Raw genomic sequence first — 20,648 nt, forward strand, 5'->3', positions numbered from 1 at the left:
GAAGCCAGCGCCATTTTGAATATCTTCATATAATATTGATATCTTTAACAATTCCAGTTCTTTCTGTTGCTCTCCTCAGATAATTCTTGGCTCTTTGACAATTTTTTGGATAATTCTTTTCACTCCTCTGCCTGAAACCTGGTTGTGGCTGGTTTATGGTGAAATGATGTTCTTTCAAATACTGGATTATTGCCGCAACAGTACTGTACGGTACCGTACTTTAGTAGTTCAGAAATTCTTCTGTAACCAATGCCACCAATATGTTTTGCAACAATAAGGATGCAAAAGTCTTGAGACAGCTCACTGGTTTTACTCATCATTAGATATTTCTTGTATGGCATTCTGGTGAGAATTTCATGTCAATAGCACCTTTAGAAATATACTTACATAGAAATTTGGTGAAGTGTTCAATACTTATTTCACCCGCTTTATAACAATGTGAAATATTGACTGTACATTGAAGATTGCTTTTTGGATTAAAGATAGTAGCAACTTCATATATTTTTAATTCTAATATACTATATTTTTCAGACTATAATACACACCTAATCATAAGACGCATCCAAGGTGTGAAGACCCAGGGTCTTCCGTGAGCAGAACACTACTCAGACAACACAGGGTAATGATAAACAGTGTGGCAATAATTTATTGAACCACCAGCAATCACATATAGAACAGTCCCAGCAAATTCACGAGATAGTGCAAAGTACAGATTCTCACCCTTCCACTGGCCCGCCGGATATAGAGCCATGTGATATGTGGCCAGGTGACCTGATGTTCCACCTGGATTCTTCAAATAGTCTCTGAGAGTTCAGCAATGGAGCAGTTCTGTATTTTTACAGCCAGGGCTGTGGTCCCTTAGGCTGTCATCTTGTGATGTCACACAGAACAGACACAGAGACCCCCTTTTAATAGTCCACATTTGTCCTTTCAAGCCATCATTCATAGGTCAAGGGTCGTGATATTAATTCACAATGCTCAACTATCCACAGCTCATCCCCCATAGTGTTGGCTGGCAAACACCCTGCAATGGTATTTAACTTATCTAGCAAACATCCATTGTTCCAAGGCCCTGTATTGTAAAAGTGGCAGACAATACTTTGTAAGAGTTGATATGAGTTGAGAATAGCAGCCATTCATCAATTACCACCTCAAGTGATCAGTATTCAGGGTTATACAAACAATTGTCAGTGTTGAGCAACCAAAGAAGAACACAGGTTTAAAAGTCAACACAACAATAAGGGGGTATGGTTCCTGGCCATGAAATGTATGTCTGGCATAATTAAAAAGCTGTGTCATCATACAAGGTTTAAACAGCAGGAAGAAGGAAAACATTTTTTTCTACTAATTAAATATTTCTCGATGGTGTAAAGTGGAGGAGTGTGTAACGACTCAGCGCCACTGGAAATTCTGGCCACTTGAATATTGCAATTTATTGTTAGTGTTCAGCATCCCTTTTTGCAGCATTCTGCTGTTTTGATCCTTATATTTTAATGATAGTCTAATAAAATATGCTTTTATATTAATGGATCGCTTCTGTGCTCAGACTAATTATTATGGGAGGGTATTATTCCACAGGGCTCATGTCTCATTGTTTGAGCATTTAATCAGTTTACGTAGTTGGTATAGCAGGGGATCTCTTGTAAATCAACATCTAGCTGGCTTTAGTACAATATGCAATTAGTGCAATTAGCATAGTAACAAACATGGTTTCACCCTGAATCACTGTCCTTGAATAGCCAAAGAAACACACATACAGTCACAAGTCAACACAAACACAATAGTGTATTTCTCTTGGCTTAACAAATCTAGATGTCTGGCTGATTAAGATTAGAAGTTGTTTCATCAAAATCAGGAAGGACAAGGTCTCATTGTTCTCCTCTGTCACAGAAAGCTACCTCCAGTCTATAAGATGCACTCACTTATTATCAAGATTTTTTTCTTGCTAAAAGTGTGTCTTATAGTCGAAAAACAAAAAGTTTTAAAGTAATTTCCCTTTCTCATTTGATTATACAACTGTCTGTTATATGTTTTTGTACAATCTGTCAATAACATATATAGTTTCTCCACCGTCTGAGTTATTTTTGATGGTCAACAAAATGCGATTTTCCAGTAATTCATTTTTCACACTTAAGGTATAATAATGGATTCCCTCTGTGTGGGATTTTTGATCTTTAACAGGGTTGTCCAGTACTTGGACAACCCCTTCTCATTCCTCAAGTTTGGTCCTGTTAAAATAAAAACAATTATACAAACCTCCCATGCCTGTGCAGTTTCAGTCGTGTAAGCACTTCTGTTTCCGAGGCTCATGTGATGTTGCTACGTCATGTGAGCCCTGCAGCCAATCAGCACTGGCGTCATTGTCCCCACATTTGGACACATCGAACAAAAAGAGCAAGCAAGAAAGCAGCAGCAGCCCTGGCTTCCTGTTAATGTTCAATACGTCCGAAGGCGGGGACAGTGAAGCCGGTGCTGATTAATCGCAGGGATTGTGTGATGTAATAACTTCACTTGAGTCCTGGGAACACGAGTGCAGACACCCCTGGAACAGCACCGGCATGGAAGGTGAGTATGAGAGTTTTTCTTTTTACGAGGCCACACATGAGGAATGACAAGGGTTTGCCCTAATAGTGAACAACCCCTTTAAGAAAATACAATTTTCAGTTAAAACATTTCCATCATTCTGAACATGAAAAAGGCTTCTCCCCCGTGTGAATTCTCTATTGTTTATTTAGAAATGACTTCAGTGTAAAACATATCCCACATTAAGAACATGAAAAAAGCTTCTTCCCTGTGTGAATTCTTTGATGACTAATAAAAGAAGATTTCTTCACAAAACATTTCCCACATTCTGAACATGAGAATTGCTTCTCCCTTGTGTGGGTTCTCTGGTGCCTAAGAAGGTGTGAGCTCTGGTTAAAACATTTCCCACATTCTGAACAGGAAAAAGGCTTCTCCCCTGTGTGGGTTCTCTGGTGGATATCAAGATACGCTTTCCGGTTAAAACATTTCCCACATTCTGAACAGGAAAAAGGCTTCTCTCCTGTGTGGGTTCTCTGGTGGCAAACAAAATGCCCTTTAATGTTAAAACATTTTCCACATTGTGAACAGGAAAAAGGCTTCTTCCCTGTGTGGGTTCTCTGGTGGTCAACAAAAGTGGATTTCTGGATAAAGCATTTCCCACAGTCTGAACAGAAATAAGGCTTTTCCCCTGTGTGAATTTTCTGGTGCCTAACGAAAGTTAATTTGTGTTTAAAACATTTCCCACATTCTGAACATGAAAAAGGCTTTGCCACTGTGTGAGTTCTCTGGTGCTTAACAAAAGCTGATTTATAGTTAAAACATTTCCTACATTTTGAACATGAAAAAGGTTTTTCCCCTGTGTGAGTTCTCTGGTGGTCAACCAAAGCTGATTTCTGGTTAAAACATTTCCCACATTCTGAACAGGAAAAAGGCTTCTCCCCTGTGTGAGTTCTCTGGTGCATAACCAAAGCTGATTTGTCTTTAAAACATTTCCCACATTCTGAACATGAAAAAGGCTTCTTCCCTGTGTGAGTTCTTTGGTGCCTAACCAAATTTGATTTCTGGTAAAAGCGGTTTCCACATTCTGAACATGAAAAAGGCTTTTCCCCTGTGTGAGTTCTTTGGTGGTCAACCAAAGCTGATTTCTGGTTAAAACATTTCCCACATTCTGAACAGGAAAAAGGCTTCTCCCCTGTGTGAGTTCTCTGATGCATAACCAAAGTTGATTTGTGTTTAAAACATTTCTCACATTCTGAACATGAAAAAGGCTTCTCCCCTGTATGAGTTCTTTGGTGCCTAACCAAACTTGATTTCTGGTAAAAGCGGTTGCCACATTGTGAACAGTAAAAAGGCTTCTCCCCTGTGTGAGTTCTCTGGTGGCAAACCAAATCTGATTTCTGGTTAAAACATTTCCCACATTCTGAACATGAAAAACGCTTCTCCTCTGTGTGAGTTCTTTGGTGCCTAACCAAATTTGATTTCTGGTAAAAGCGGTTTCCACATTCTGAACATGAAAAAGGCTTCTCCCTTTTCTTCGCTGTGTGAATATTTTGATGTTTAAGAAAATTTTTTTCAAGTGGAAAACAGTTTCCATATTCTGAATGTGAAAATGGCTTATTTGCTTTAGGAGCAATTAGTTTTTTTAAGCTTATTTTGTGACTTTGATTTTCCTTAGTATTCGGCAATGAATCAGAAGACAGGACATGTTTCAAAGGATCAGATGATAGATCTTTGCTGTGAAGGGATGATGGTATGTCTGGAGTAATGGTATTCACTTCAATTGTATCCTGTGGGATCTCAAGCCCATCTAATTTAAAAACTGAAGATGTCAGCTGTCCCTCTGATCTCCTGGTACAGACATCTGCCAAGAATAAAACCAATTATTATTTTAGAATAAAATATCCTCAAGTTTTATATTTTTTTAACATTTCTACTTACACTGTCCGTAGAAATGGCAAATTATGTAAAACTATTAAATTATTCACCAAGACAATGACAGTTCACAGTCTAATAGAAAACCTCATAGCATGAACCAGTAGAGCGTGGTGTCCAACTGTTTGCTCATTCTGCCTCCAAAATATAAAATAAAAAGCCACAAATGTTATGTAGGTGAAAATAATACCAATAAAAACGCCTACTCATTTCACAAAAAAAAAATCACCACTCAGGTTCATGATCTGTCAATGGAAAAACAGAGGTTTATACATTATTAGTGGCTCAAAGGCTCTAGAAAAGCAACATGGCTTCAATAAACCAATCCAGCAATATCCACTCTCCCAAAGTCAAATCTCCCCTTCACTTCTGAGCATTGCAGGGTGCTGAAGCCACATTTAGCATCCATGTATTCGGCATTACTATAGTGAGAAGAACCCATTTAATTGATGGTGTGTGTCTCCTGGAGCACAATCTGGGCACTATGTGTTGGGTAATGAAATGGCATATTAGCAATTTTCACGCTCCAACATCCACTGTGTGCTAATTTCTGGAAAGTGGGTGTGAAGTCAAAATAGTCACTACTCCTATAGATTAATTCACTGAGGGTTATAATCTCCAAAATGAAGTCACTTTATGGAGATTTCTACTGCTCTAGTTTTCTGCCATTTTGTTATTTTAGGGGCTTCTGCAAATGGTGTGTCCCATCTCCTCTGGTATCTGCTCCTGTCACCATGAGCCACCTTATTCATTCTGCAGGTGGTGCTGGTGATGGAGGGGACATCGGAACTAGGGTTGAGCGAGTATATTCTGTCCGAGTATGCTCGGGCCGAGCTCCGAGTAGTTACAGCTGCTCGGTGATATGGTTGAATCGCTCCCGCGTGCATGATTTGCAACTGTTTAGCAGCTTTATTACATGTGAGGAATGTGTAAGAAATAGACATTCCTCACATGTAATAAAACTGTCAAACAGTCACAAATCATGCACACGGGAGCGATTCAACCATATCACCGAGCAGCTATAAATACTCGGAGCTCGGCCCGAGCATACTCGGCGAAAGGGTTAATTGAACATACTCGCTCAACACTAATCGGAACCAGAAGCTCTGGGCGGTGCAGGCTCTGTCCAGCCACTAAGATTAGGGTGCCTGGGGTCAGTAGTACCATCCAGTCTAGCAGTATAGGTGTGTGTGCTGTCCAGCTGGAGTAATCTGCTCCCTGCTTCAGCCAATTGGAGAGCACCACACCCTACTAAAGCTGGAAGCATATTTCCGGAAGCTGCCAGATCCAGCCTTGTTCTCCTCTGGGTCAGTCCTCTGTGCTCAGCTCTCGGCTTGTGTATCAGTTTCCTGTTGTGACCCCGGCCCGTTTACTGACTACTCTTGTGTCTTCTGATTTAGTATTTTCTCTGCCCTCCTGGTTCTGACCCAGCTAACAGACTATTCTTCTTTCCATCTCACACCACACAACAGCAGATAGCACCGTGGTCCAAGCCAAGGGGTCTCTCTGTAAGTCCAGATCCATGTAGAGGGGTTAAAGGATGATGGGCAAAACTGTGACTATAGACAATAACACATCTACTAAAATGATCAAACTCAACAGTCTTCTTAAGGAATAAAATGAGTAACTAGTGGTGAAATCTCTCTGGGATAATTAGAGTATGGGGCTCGGTGGCTCTTGGCAATCTAAACTATCGTAAGGAACAATATTTTCTGTCAGATGAGTTTCAAGAAGAAATATTAGACATTCAAAGAGAACTTTTTATAATAGTGCAGAGCTGAGGTGTCTTAAATATAGACCACGAGCATTCATAAGAGGTAATGGAGATCTTTTTTGAAAGACTACCAGGGAGTTACAGACTCACATAAGTGAGGCCGGCCGATCCCACCACAATGAAACGATCATACAGAATGAATGTGTAAAAAAGACATAGAATAAAAAAACATGTTACATCCCCAACAACAACGTATGTATGAGGGGAGAGCTCCAACATTAAACCAGAGTTGCACTAATTTATTTTGGACCATTGGAGCTACTAGGAGTCCTGACCAGAAGAGTACAGAAAGTATTAGCGCCCCCATTTCAGGAGAGATTGTGCAGTAATCTGACTTCCTTAGGATTAAAAACATAATGTAATTTATGACGTGGAGTGAATCCATGAAACCAGGGTTCGAGCCATGCCAACACAAATTCACACTTGGCCCTCACTGCACATTTAATGTTGTCGATCATAAAAGTGAAGTTTGGCCAGAAAGACTGGACCTGGTCTTGTAGGGACCATATGAGCACATTCAGCCACACAGAAGGGAGAGAAGGTAGATTCATCCAATAAGATATCAGGGATCTAGGAAGCCAACAGCATCATTACCCTCCGCTTTCTCTTACAGGCCCATCATAATATTTTTCTTCAAGTGATTTTCTAACTTGTCAACACATTTTATGTACACTGTCATTTGGCTTTGTAGTTTACAGATTTGGGAAAGTAAGAATCAGTATCTTCTAATCCCAGGGGGTAGGTGGATCTTCCAGGTTGTAAGTTCTATAGAAAAGGGCTTTCAATACCCAAAGTCATTTGAACAGTTTTTGGTGGAGGAGAATGTTGTGGTCTAGAGGCAAAATGGTGATTACACGATTGTGATACGGCTGGACTACACCACTGATAACTTCGGCACTCCATACATGAAAATATAAGAAATATTGTATCTAGACTAATGTCACTTTGAAAAATGAAGGTTTTTTGCGCATAATTTGGCCATACAGGCTTACAGCCCAAGAGTGGCATATCCAGTGGTAGCGTAGCGTAGTTTCCCATCATACGAAGGTGACCTTGTCGTGGTTGATGGGCACACATAAATTGGCCAAATTATGCGCAAAAAACCTTCATTTTTCAAAGTGACATTAGTCTAGATACAATATTTCTTATATTTTCATGTATGGAGTGCCGAAGTTCTTTTTGCAATTGAGATTACTCTTTTCTTCAGAGCACCCGAATAGACCAGTGAGCGACCCCTCTCTTTTTTCTATTAATCATTTTTGGGATCCCGCTCCTGGAGCATTGCAGCAGGTACGTGTTCACACTATTAGAAGTTTGACAGCCTTTTTTCTGACCATGTGTCCCTCCCATTCAGTCACAGGTGGTTTTAACTAGCTCTACCAGCCCATACATTGTAGGTTAAAAGCCCAAGCAGAGACATATTGTCCATACAGGCTTACAGCCCAAGAGTGGCATATCCAGTGGTAGCGTAGCGTAGTTTCCCATCATACGAAGGTGACCTTGTCGTGGTTGATGGGCACACATAAATTGGCCAAATTATGCGCAAAAAACCTTCATTTTTCAAAGTGACATTAGTCTAGATACAATATTTCTTATATTTTCATGTATGGAGTGCCGAAGTTCTTTTTGCAATTGAGATTACTCTTTTCTTCAGAGCACCCGAATAGACCAGTGAGCGACCCCTCTCTTTTTTCTATTAATCATTTTTGGGATCCCGCTCCTGGAGCATTGCAGCAGGTACGTGTTCACACTATTAGAAGTTTGACAGCCTTTTTTCTGACCATGTGTCCCTCCCATTCAGTCACAGGTGGTTTTAACTAGCTCTACCAGCCCATACATTGTAGGTTAAAAGCCCAAGCAGAGACATATTGTCCATACAGGCTTACAGCCCAAGAGTGGCATATCCAGTGGTAGCGTAGCGTAGTTTCCCATCATACGAAGGTGACCTTGTCGTGGTTGATGGGCACACATAAATTGGCCAAATTATGCGCAAAAAACCTTCATTTTTCAAAGTGACATTAGTCTAGATACAATATTTCTTATATTTTCATGTATGGAGTGCCGAAGTTCTTTTTGCAATTGAGATTACTCTTTTCTTCAGAGCACCCGAATAGACCAGTGAGCGACCCCTCTCTTTTTTCTATTAATCATTTTTGGGATCCCGCTCCTGGAGCATTGCAGCAGGTACGTGTTCACACTATTAGAAGTTTGACAGCCTTTTTTCTGACCATGTGTCCCTCCCATTCAGTCACAGGTGGTTTTAACTAGCTCTACCAGCCCATACATTGTAGGTTAAAAGCCCAAGCAGAGACATATTGTCCATACAGGCTTACAGCCCAAGAGTGGCATATCCAGTGGTAGCGTAGCGTAGTTTCCCATCATACGAAGGTGACCTTGTCGTGGTTGATGGGCACACATAAATTGGCCAAATTATGCGCAAAAAACCTTCATTTTTCAAAGTGACATTAGTCTAGATACAATATTTCTTATATTTTCATGTATGGAGTGCCGAAGTTCTTTTTGCAATTGAGATTACTCTTTTCTTCAGAGCACCCGAATAGACCAGTGAGCGACCCCTCTCTTTTTTCTATTAATCATTTTTGGGATCCCGCTCCTGGAGCATTGCAGCAGGTACGTGTTCACACTATTAGAAGTTTGACAGCCTTTTTTCTGACCATGTGTCCCTCCCATTCAGTCACAGGTGGTTTTAACTAGCTCTACCAGCCCATACATTGTAGGTTAAAAGCCCAAGCAGAGACATATTGTCCATACAGGCTTACAGCCCAAGAGTGGCATATCCAGTGGTAGCGTAGCGTAGTTTCCCATCATACGAAGGTGACCTTGTCGTGGTTGATGGGCACACATAAATTGGCCAAATTATGCGCAAAAAACCTTCATTTTTCAAAGTGACATTAGTCTAGATACAATATTTCTTATATTTTCATGTATGGAGTGCCGAAGTTCTTTTTGCAATTGAGATTACTCTTTTCTTCAGAGCACCCGAATAGACCAGTGAGCGACCCCTCTCTTTTTTCTATTAATCATTTTTGGGATCCCGCTCCTGGAGCATTGCAGCAGGTACGTGTTCACACTATTAGAAGTTTGACAGCCTTTTTTCTGACCATGTGTCCCTCCCATTCAGTCACAGGTGGTTTTAACTAGCTCTACCAGCCCATACATTGTAGGTTAAAAGCCCAAGCAGAGACATATTGTCCATACAGGCTTACAGCCCAAGAGTGGCATATCCAGTGGTAGCGTAGCGTAGTTTCCCAACATACGAAGGTGACCTTGGTCGTGGTTGATGGGCACACATAAATTGGCCAAATTATGCGCAAAAAACCTTCATTTTTCAAAGTGACATTAGTCCAGATACAATATTTCTTATATTTTCATGTATGGAGTGCTGAAGTTCTTTTTGCAATTTACACCACTGATAAAGCAGCCACAGCCGGTGTCTGAGAAGAATCTGTGACTTCTCTGCATTTAGTGATTACTACTCACCTGGGTAGTCATATGTAGGATTCTCCTCTTTACACCGCTCATCACCCCTCACATATGTCTCTGTAGTATTAATATGGGTCAGATCTTCACCCTGAAACAAATATTGTAAAAGTCACAAACAGATGGAGAAGTCCCATCTATGATCAGCTCTAATCCTGCCATCTCCACCGTTCTCATTACACAAGTATAAAACATATAATACTGGTGGATAAAACAAGACTGAGCATAAGACCTTCACAGCCATCTACACATCATAGGGGAGATCTCATGACACCTTCTCTCCATCTACCTGATGATCCTCAGAAAAGTTGGGATTTTCTTGTTTACAGTCCTGTGGAAGAAGAGGATGGGGACATCTCTCTGGTGTTGTCCTCTTACTGGATAGATCTGGAGGAAACACATACAGGGACTGAATTCATTCTTTACATACAGATAATTATAGGCCGTGTGTATTTAGTCCTGTCTGTTACCTGGTGATGTGAGGGGCTGGGGAACCTCCATCATGAAGTCCTTGTACAGATCTTTGTGTCTTTCTAAATACTCCCACTCCTCCATGGAGAAATAGACGGAAACATCCTGACACCTTATAGGAACCTGACACATACAATGATACAGTCATCGTCCCTATCCCTTCATAATGTTACCCTATAATGTCCCAGCATTCCCAGCAGTGTCACCTCTCCAGTCAGCAGCTCAATCATCTTGTAGGTGAGTTCTAGGATCTTCTGGTCATTGATGTCCTCATGTATCAGGGGGTGAAATGGAGGTCCTGTGATTGGGCTCAGGGGTCTTCCCCATCCCTCAGACACAGGGTCCTGACAGCGCTCACTAGAGGTCTTCTTCACTACTGTGTAATCCTGGTTATGGAGAGACACATTAATAAATCTCACTACAGACATTTCCAGAGTCCTCACCTCTCCAGTTCTGTCCATCTGTTATTCCCATACATAAGAATGATGTAATGTGACGTCATCAGAATCTCTCACCTCTCCAGTAAGCCGGAAGAGGATCTCTAGGGTGAGGTGTAATATTTTATCAGCCATCTTTTCTGTGTCCATATCCATCTTTAATGGGTAAATCAGGAAAATTCTCTTATATAGAAGATCTTCACTGAGGGATCTGATATTGTAGAGACCTGAATGAGAAGAAGATGAGCTAATGTAACATCATAAAAATCCCATGTAATAATAAAATTACTGGAAATAAGAGAAAAACATGAGTAGATTTATTATTTTACAGTATTTAATTTTTTCTTTACATCTAATAATAAAACCTATATATGTTAGGCCACAGACAACAAGCAGTTTTTTCCTCGGAGCCTTCAGCTGAATACGTTTCTCAAAGACTCAACTTCCATAATGCTATTTCTCGTTTCATTTACCGATACTGGAATCAACATGAACAATACTGCAGGAGATATTCATTACACGTGTCATGAGAAATAACTACTAATGATGAATCTACTACAGCTCTAGAAACATATTTGGCCAGAGTTTGCCACTGACTACATCTCCACCGGCCGTCTATATGAATGTTTCCCGTCTTCCCCGGACTGTCATCTTCTATCATGTTAGATCTCATGTCTGATTCACACACAGAAGTTTGAGGCTTTTATAAAAGCTTTTTTATTTGCACAAATATCGCGGACAGAAATTATTTGATACCAAAGTCTCCATGTACAGTGTTTTATGGGGTTTATTTCTGGCCTTAGGCTTTCCTATATTACAAGAAAAACACCAGAAAAAAGCAGAAATTAAAATGTTTCAAAAGAAAATTGGCACCAACAAATCTTGTAATAAAAAAACATGAAAAAGCATTAGATACATCTTATTTTTTTAAATGTTAAAAAAAAAAAACTGTTTTGGGCATCAGAACATAGATGTACACCTCAGGCACGGCACAGGTACGGTTGCAACAAAAAAAACTGGCAGCTTAACCACTTGTTGCTGTCAAAAGCAAATCTCAGAATGTTTGACAGAGTTTGGCCCAATACCCCTCCTTCCCCAAGTACTCGATAGCATGGGGATGTCCAGTTACTACGATACTTAAATGCCTAATAATGGTGTCTGGGCCAGCAATATACGAAAATCTATTAGGCCGGGCCAGAGACAGCGTCCAATAAGTTACATTTTAATGTCCCCATTAGACTAAAGTGGCATGAAAGCACTGATTTCGGGGGGTTTGGTAGACTATATAATGTGTTTGGGGGCTTGCCGACAGATGATGTCAGGCAAAGAAGAATCTGGCATCCTAAATTTCAGAAGCTAATCCGTTTGTTCTTCCTGTAGATAATTCTCCGCTAGAGGAGTCTGGAGGTGACTCTCTCATACAGACCACAGGAAAGCTGGAACATTTGTGTGTATGGGGGAGTTGGGAGAGATAGCCGTCTGCCAAATGACCGATCAGACAACACTTATCTCATGTGTATGGGGCCATTAGCATTACACTGATAGGCAGTGATAATACACGGCAGTACAGTCGTAAAGTGCATCAACAGCACCAGCAGCACTACCATCAACAACAGTCGCCATAACAGTAGACAACAGCAGCAGCAGATGATTTACTCACAGAGGCGGTTCGTGGCACGTCAACGGCTTTGACTCCAATGTCAGCTGATGATTTCTCTGTCCCGAAGGCGGTGAGGAGAGCCTTGCAGCAAATTTCATCGGGTGGTGACATAGATGCCTTTTTAACCGTTTTTGAAAGGGTCGCCTATAGTTAGAAATTCCTGCCAGAGCAGTAAGTGGAAGTCCTGGCGTCAAACTTAGCGGGGGAGTCACAAAAGGCCTACTATGATTTAACCTTACAGGATGCCAAAGAATATGAAAAATTGAAAATGGAAATTTTGGCGCACTTGTGAGTGGCAATGTCTGTCAGGGCACGACTGGTTCACCGCTAGGCATATCACCATGAAAAACCCCCTTGCTCCCAAATGTTTGATCTACCTCACCCAAAAGTGGTTACAGCCAGAGTCCGCTACACCAGCACAGATGGTGGAGCGAGTTGTAATGGACCGGTTCGTGCACTCCCTTCTGAGCCCGATGCAGACGTGGGTTGCCCAGGGAGATCCCTGGAACAACTTGGTGGGACTGGTCGAAAGATATCGGGGGGGGTCGATGGGTCCGTGGGAAGGCAACCCATTCCATACTGGAGAGTGGATGTATAAAAGGGGATGGGGCGTCCAAAGTCCAAGGGAGCGGTGGAGGTCATGCAAAAGGTATCAGGGATGTAATTTGCTGGAGAGGTCACGGCCCAGGTCATATAGCTGCCCAGTGTCCCCTGACCACCGAGCAAATGGACTGTAGCATGGGATGCCGGTGTTCATTCTAAGCATATCCAGCTTGCAGTGTGGACTGTTCTCCAGGCAAGGGGCCCCAAACTTGTCCTGTAAAACTGAATGGCCTGCAAATGACTGGACTACTAGACTCAGGGAGTTTGGTGACCCTCGTGAGGGCCACACTCCTTCTCCAGTTGATTGCCAGGAAGAAGGTGGGCATCTGCTGCATCCACGGGAATGCTAAAGACTATCTGGTGGCCAGAGTGGTCATTGAGATGGCCAGAGGTACTGAATCCCATGAGGTCGGCGTGGTCCAGGATTTATTGCACCCAATTATCGTTCGGGACTTTGTGTTGTTTTAGGACTTGTGAGGGAGGGGCGGTGACCTCGATTATTTGGGTAAGAAATGGGTTGGCCCTAAAAAAGTCTCACCAACCCCAGAGTCTGACGAGTTTCCCTTCTGTGTAAAGGGCCAGAGAAAATTTGGGGTTCACCCAATATAGGAACCTAACTCTAAAAGAAGCATTCAATAAGGTAACCATTATAAATGGCATATCACAGGAGTCGGGGGCTGACACCAGGTGTCCCTATTTCATGTTGAGTGGGGACTTATTGTACCGGGTTACTAAGGTGAGGAAGGAGATAGACTAGCAATTGTTGGTACCAGGACCCTATAGACAAAGGGTGTTGGACAGGGCCCATTCACATGTCTTGAGTGGCCATCTGGGGGTGGACAAAACTCAAGAACGGGTCATGCAAAGGTTCTATTGGCCCAGATGTCACCGTGAAATCCTAAGAAATTGCAAGTCCTGTCCCACCTACCTGTTAAACGTTACCACCTCTCCCTTCCAAAATCCTTTTGTGCCACTATCCATCTAGGCAGTGCAACAGAGAAACCACATTGAAATTCTATGTTGGCTGGACAGACCACAAGGTGACACTAAGAGTGTCACCGTGGCAGAAACAATTTCACCAGAAACAACAGTGCCGAGAACTGCTTCAGCGGAACCAGGACCTGTTTTCAGAGTTGCCAAGATGTACGCAGGTTGGTGAACATGGAATACTGACGGGATCACATGTGCAGGTGAACCAAAAGCCGTATAGAATCCCCAAAGCCCGCTGCAAGGTGATTTTAAAGATAGGGGGCTAAATTTGACGCATATCCGATATTGCGCAACTATAAACTCATAGAGAAGCTAGGACCAGCCAGATACATCACCTCCCTGGACATAATGAAAGGTTACTGGAAAATTCTCTTCTCTCAAAGTGCCAAGTAGAAGACAGCCTCTTACAGTGACCGGACGGTTGCTTCCAGTATAGCAGAAGCCCATTCAGGCTGCAAACAGACCCAGCTACCTTCCAGAGGGCCATAGACCTGCCCTTAGCCCCTCACAAAAAGTATGCCGCAGCATACTTCGACGGTATTGTGATATTTAGCCCGGATTGGGAAAGTCATCTGCAGGAGGTCCAGGCCGTGCTGGATGCAATGAAGAAAGGGTGGTTTGTCATAAACCAAAGAAGTGTGCCATCGGGTAAAAGGAGGCAAAATACCTGGGCTATATTGTCGGAAGAAGCAAAGTAAAGCTGCAAGTGAATAAGCCGGAGGCAGTCCAAAATTGGCGGAAACCAGTCTCCAAGGAACAGGTGTTCGGACATTTCTGTGAATGGTGGAATACTATCAGTGGTTTATCCCGAATTTTGCCATGATAGCCGTACCCCTGACCGACCTTCTTAAGGGGACAAGTCGTCAATGGCCAAATTGTCTCCTGAAGCAGTCATGGCATTCTCTGAGTTGAAGCTCAGGGATACAGGTCTTCATCTTTCATGTGAAACAGGCCTGGAAATCTGCATAGTAACGCAGATGCCCTGTTTAAACTTCCCTGTTTGATAACTGAAGGTGCGAAAACCTACAGCTTTGGGCAGAGGGGGGTAAATGTGACAAAGTCACTGGCAAAGTACAGGAGGGGAGATATGTAGCACTGAGATTGTTAGCTTCAGTAATAAAAAAATAGGAAAAATGTTCCAGCACACGAAGTGATAAGGGGTTAGTCAGCAATCTTTAGTGCTAGGGTGATTAAACACCTATAGAGAGGGAGGAGGTCAAAGGATAAATTCCCAGCCTTTTAGAGCATTTGGTGTCGGATGGACCTGGAGGTGAAAGCTCTGAGCTGCTTTGTCATGTGAAGGAAAGCTAAACATTGGGTTTGTTTCTGAAGCGGGTTGTTACCCGTAGCAACAGGTAACCCGTTGTTACCGGTTGTGTTTTGTTTTCCTGTTAGGCCGGGGAGGCCGTGTTTGTTTTTGCTAACATTACCGTGGTTTATGCAGCACTCTTAATAAACCCAGTAGAAGATTTAAAGAGACTGTGTTCCTGTATCTATCTCTATATGTGTTAGCGCCATGCCGGATCCCCGCTCTAAAAGGCAGGGATTCCGGAGTGTCAGGTCACTCACCCGCTCCGCAGCTGGCGCTTTCCTCCCCCATGCTCTGCCTTTTTCCAGCAGAGCTTCTGGTCGAGTCCTTAGGGCAAGCGCGCGCACTTGCCATTACGTCCCCAGCCAATGGCTGTGGGACATTACATACAGTTGGGCTCAAAAGTTTACATACCCCGGCAGAATTTTTCCTTTCTTGGCCTTGTTTCAGAGAATATGAACGATAACAAAAAAACTTTTTTTCCACGCATGGTTATTGGTTGGGTGAAGGCATTTATTCTCAAACTACTGTGTTTTCTCTTTTTAAATATTAATGACAACCCAAAACATCCAAATAACCCTGATCAAAAGTTCACATACCCCAGTTCTAAATACTGTGTATTGCCCCCTCTAACATCAATGACAGCTTGAAGTCTTTTGTGGTAATTGAGGATGAGGTTCTTTATTTTCTCTGATGGTAAAGCTGCCCATTCTTCTTGGCAAAAAGCCTCCAGTTCCTGTAAATTCCTGGGCGGTCTAGCATGAACTGCGAGTTTGAGATCTCCCCAGAGTGGCTCAATGATATTGAGGTCAGGAGACTGAGATGGCCAATCCAGAACCTTCACTTTGCTCTGCTGTAGCCAATGAGAGGTCGACTTGGCCTTGAGTTTTGGATTGTTGTCATGTTGGAACGTCCAAGTATGTCCCATGCGCAGCTTCCGGGCTGATGAGTGCAAATTTGCCTCCAGTATTTGCTGATAACATGCTGCATTCATCTTTCCTTCAACTTTTACCAAGTTTCCTGTGCCTTTGTAGCTCACACATCCCCAAAACATCAGCGATCCACCTCCGTGCTTTACAGTAAGAATGGAGTTGCTTTCATCATAGGTCTTGTTGACCTCTCTCCAAATGTAACATTTATGGTTGTGGCCAAAAAGTTCAATGTTGGTCTCGTCACTCCAAATTACCTTGTTCCAGAAGTTTGGAGGCTTGTCTCTGTGCTGTTTGGCGTATTGTAGGCAAGATACTTTGTGGCTTTCTTCTGGCAACTCAACCATGCAGCCCGTTTTTCTTCAAGTGCCTCCTTATTGTGCATCTTGAAACATCCATACCACTAGTTTTCAGAAAATCCTGAATTTCAGCTGATGTTACTTGTGAGTTTTTCTTTGCATCCCAGACAATTTTCCTGGCAGTTGTGGCCGAAATTCTTGTTGGTCTACCTGACCGTGGTTTGGTTTTTACAGAGCCCCTGATTTTCCATTTGTTAATCACAGTTTGAACGCTACTGACTGGCATTATTAATTCCTTGGATATCTTTTTGTATCCCTTTCCTGTGTTATACAGTTCAACTACCTTTTCCCTTAGATCCATTGAAAATTGTTTTGCTTTCCCCATGACTCACAATCCAGAAACGTTAGTGGATGGATGAAGGATGCAAGAGTCTGTCTAGATCCCAGAAACGCACTCAGCTTTTATGCAGACATTCTGATTACAAGAAAACAGGTCACAGGTGAGGATGTTACCTTTAGTAGCCATTCAAACCCATTTGTGTCAAATTCTGAGCATGTTATCAGGCCAAAATCACCAGGGTATGTGAACTTTTGATCACGGTCATTTGGATGTTTTTGGTTGTCATTAAGATTTAAAAAGAGACAACACAGTAGTTTGACAATAAATGGCTTCACTCAATCAATAACCATGAGTGGAGAAAACGTTTTTTTGTTATCATTCATATTCTTTGAAACAAGGCCAAGAAGGCAAAAATTCTGCCGGAGTATGTAAACTTTTGAGTTCAACTGTATACCGTATATTGCTTCCTCCCTGCTGGGGAGGTGCCTGAGCAACCTTCCTGTTCTACAGTCTATGTTGTAAAGGTTGTGTACTACTTTATGCTACCAAGCCTGCTGCACTCCGGTGCAAACCAAGCCTGCTGCACTTTAGTGAAACCTTGCCACACTCCGGTGCTACCCACCCTGATGCTCTCCGATGCTATTCTGTGTGCCACTCTTGTGCACCATCCTACCTGACCACCTGGGCCACCTCCCTCGGGTCGCGGAGTCATAGAGCCGCCGTGCATCCAGGGTCAGATTGGGTCAAAGCCCCTCCAGGCACTCCTCGGTCCGTGGCACAGTGGTTCCACAAACCACGTTCGTGACAGTTTGCTCAGGCCATGCACTCCGCTGGACCCTGGATCCCGTCCGATCAGACCATGTACCAAGAGCTCTGCCAACAGAAAGGCGTGCAGAAGAAGTTGTCAATGCAGTTACAGTCCCTGACTACCAAGTTGGAGGCCATAAACATCTCTCCAGAGTCCCCCCATTTTTAAGGAGCCATATCTTCTTTGGAACCTTCTCAGTCTGTTTGCTTAGCTCGAGGTTCAGGCCCCCAACTCGCCCCCGACTCGCCGCTCCACCACGCTTTGATAACAATCCGAAGCTCTGCCGAGAGTTCATCAATCAGTGCTGGCTACATTTTAAACTTCTTCCTCACCTCTTCCCTTCGGACCGAACAAAGGTAGCATTCATTATGTCGCACCTTGGAGGCAAGGCCCTGACGTGGTTGAACTCATTATGGGAGAGAGAGGACCCGATCATCTCCAATTTTCCGGCATTCTTGGAGTCTTTTCACTAAACATTCGATGAACCCAGGCAGACCACCTCTTCAGCTTCCGCTCTTCTCCGTTTACGTCAGTCCAATTCATCTGTGGGACAATATGCGGTACGCTTCCGCACTCTGGCATCTGAACTCGACTGGAAAAACAAAGCTTCGATGGTGACGTTCTGGGAGGGGCTTTCTGGAAATATTAAGGATGAGCTAGTCGGTTGAGACCTACCAACTACCATCGAGGACCTCTGAGAGCGTACCTAAGAGGTGGCACATGAGAGAGGATCATGCTGCCTGGCTCCAACCTTCCAAGGGCCGCTTGTTCCTCCGTCATCCCCTGTCGAGGCCTCACCTGAACCCATGCAGGTCGACCGCTTTGCACTCGCCAGTGACAGAGGGATCGCCGCGCTAAAGGCCAGTGCCTGCATTTGGAGAAATGGGCCACTTCATTCGCACCTGTCCTGTGAGGCAGGAAAACACCAGCGTCTACGGTTGGTAGGAGAAGCCTCCCGAGACAGAAAAGACACCTCTCTACCCCTGACCCTTACTGTGGCTGTGTCAACCAGTGAATCTCAGTTTATGGAGACTGCGTATTTGAATCCCGGGGCAGCAGAAAATGTTATCCTCCTGGCTGTAGTGGATCGCATCCAAATCCCAGTTCATCTGCTCCAAAACCATCTGGCAATAACATCTGTCAATGGGAGAACTCTTCGGGAGACGGTTCGTCTGGCTACTGAGCCACTTGAAGTTCATATCGGGGTGCTTCATACTGAGAAGATAGTCTTCTATGTTCTTTCCCACATGTCTCACGCCTTTCTCTTAGGCTTACCATGGCTATGACAACATGAACCTGTGTTGGACTGGAGGACTGGAGAGGTGCTCCACTGGGGACATTCCTGCCATGAGAAGTGTCTGAACAATGTACGTCCAGCTAGGGCGCTGTCTTCTCCAGCTTTGCGGCCTGGTCTGCCGTCCAACTATTGGGCCTTTCCTGATGTATTCGACAAGTAGGAAGCAGAGACTTTGCCGCCTCACAGGTCGTATGACTGCCCTATTGACTTGATTCCCGGATCTACACCCCCAAGAGGCCAAATTTATCCACTGTTTCCAGCTGAGACTCAAGCTACGTCAGAATAAATTCAGGAGAATCTGGCCAGGGTTCGGAAGTCCTCTTCTCCTGCTGGGGCCGGATTTTTCTTTGTTAAAAAGAAAGATGGACCGCTCCGACCCTGTATAGACTATCGGGGCCTCAACCAAATCACGGTGAAAAATAAATACCCTATCCCACTAATCCCTGAGTTGTTTGACCAATTAAGGGGTACCAGGTTCTTCACCAAATTAGATTTAAGAGGCACCTACAATCTAATCCGCATTCGCCGGGGAGATGAGTGGAAGACAGCCTTCCGCCCTCTTAAAGGGTCAGCGTGTGCACTTGCTATTATGTTCCCAGCCAATGGCTGTGGGACATTACATATACACTACCGTTCAAAAGTTTGGGGTCATTTAGAAATGTCATTATTTTTGAAAGAAAAGCACATTTTTTTTCAATGAAGCTAACATTAAATGAATCAGAAATTCACTATATACATTGTTAATGTGGTAAATGACTATTCTAGCTGCAAACGTCTTGTTTTTATTGCAATATCTACATAGGTGTATAGAGGCCCATTTCCAACAACCACCACTCCATTATTTTAATGGTACATTGTGTTTGCTAACTGTGTAAGAAGGCTAATGGATGTTTAGAAAACCCTTCACAAGTATGTTAGCCAAGCTAAAAACGGTTTGGTTGATTTGAGAAGCGATAAAATTGACCTTCCTTTGAGCTAGTTGAGAATCTGGAGCATTACATTTGTTTGTTCTATGAAACTCTCAAAATGGCCAGAAAAAGAGAACTTTCATGTGAAACTCGACAGTCTATTCTCGTTCTTAGAAATGGAGGCTATTCCATGCTTGAAAGTGCCAAGAAACTGAAGATTTCCTACAACGGTGTGCACTACCCCCTTCAGAGGAGAGCATAAACAGGCTCTAACCAGAGTAGAAAGAGAAGTGGGAGGCCCCGCTGCACAATTGAGCAACAATACAAGTACATTAGAGTCTCTAGTTTGAGAAATCGACGCCTCACAGCTCCTCAACTGGCAGCTTCATTAAATAGTACACGCAAAACGCCAGTGTCAACGTCTACAGTGAAGAGGTGACTCCAGGATGCTGGCCTTCAGGGCAAAGTGGCAAAGAAAAAGCCATATCTGAGAGTGGCTAATAAAAAGAAAATATTAATATGGGCAAAAGAACACAGACATTGGACAGAGGAAGATTGGAAAAAAGTTTTATGGACAGACGAATCAAAAGTTTGAGGTGTTTGGATCACACAGAAGAACATTTGTGAGACGCAGAACAACTGAAAAGATGCTGGAAGAGTGCCTGATGCCATCTGTCAAGCATGTTGGAGGTAATGTGATGGTCTGGGGTTGCTTTGGTGCTGGTAAAGTGGCAGATTTGTACAAGGTAAATCAGATTTTGAAAAAGGAAGGCTATCACTCCATTTTGCAACGCCATGCCATACCCTGTGGACAGCACTTGATTGGAGCCAATTTCATCCTACAACAGGACAATGACCCAAAGCACA

The 20,648-nt window shown here is 43.2% G+C and overlaps 1 protein-coding gene across 2 annotated transcripts in view; it reads right to left on the bottom strand.

The window, feature by feature from the left end:
• Window positions 1-626: 626 nt before the first annotated feature.
• Window positions 627-20,648, bottom strand: part of LOC141182822 (uncharacterized) — a 57,765-nt gene continuing 37,743 nt past the window's right edge. The window contains exons 2-7 of one of the 2 annotated variants that reach the window (XM_073660944.1): window positions 10,717-10,865; window positions 10,408-10,587; window positions 10,201-10,324; window positions 10,020-10,117; window positions 9,731-9,821; window positions 627-4,384 (exon numbers count right to left, since the gene is read on the bottom strand). In XM_073660944.1, coding sequence (XP_073517045.1) covers window positions 2,766-4,384; window positions 9,731-9,821; window positions 10,020-10,117; window positions 10,201-10,324; window positions 10,408-10,587; window positions 10,717-10,794 — 2,190 coding nt within the window. In that variant the 5' untranslated portion in view covers window positions 10,795-10,865 and the 3' untranslated portion in view covers window positions 627-2,765. Of the gene's footprint in view, window positions 4,385-9,730; window positions 9,822-10,019; window positions 10,118-10,200; window positions 10,325-10,407; window positions 10,588-10,716; window positions 10,866-17,354; window positions 17,366-20,648 lie in introns of both variants that reach the window. The other variant, XM_073660945.1, reaches the window with a different exon arrangement.

Source organism: Phyllobates terribilis, unplaced genomic scaffold (genome assembly GCF_046119375.1).
Source record: "Phyllobates terribilis strain yellow unplaced genomic scaffold, ASM4611937v1 Scaffold_36__1_contigs__length_13169755, whole genome shotgun sequence".
Taxonomy (NCBI): Eukaryota; Metazoa; Chordata; class Amphibia; order Anura; family Dendrobatidae; genus Phyllobates; species Phyllobates terribilis.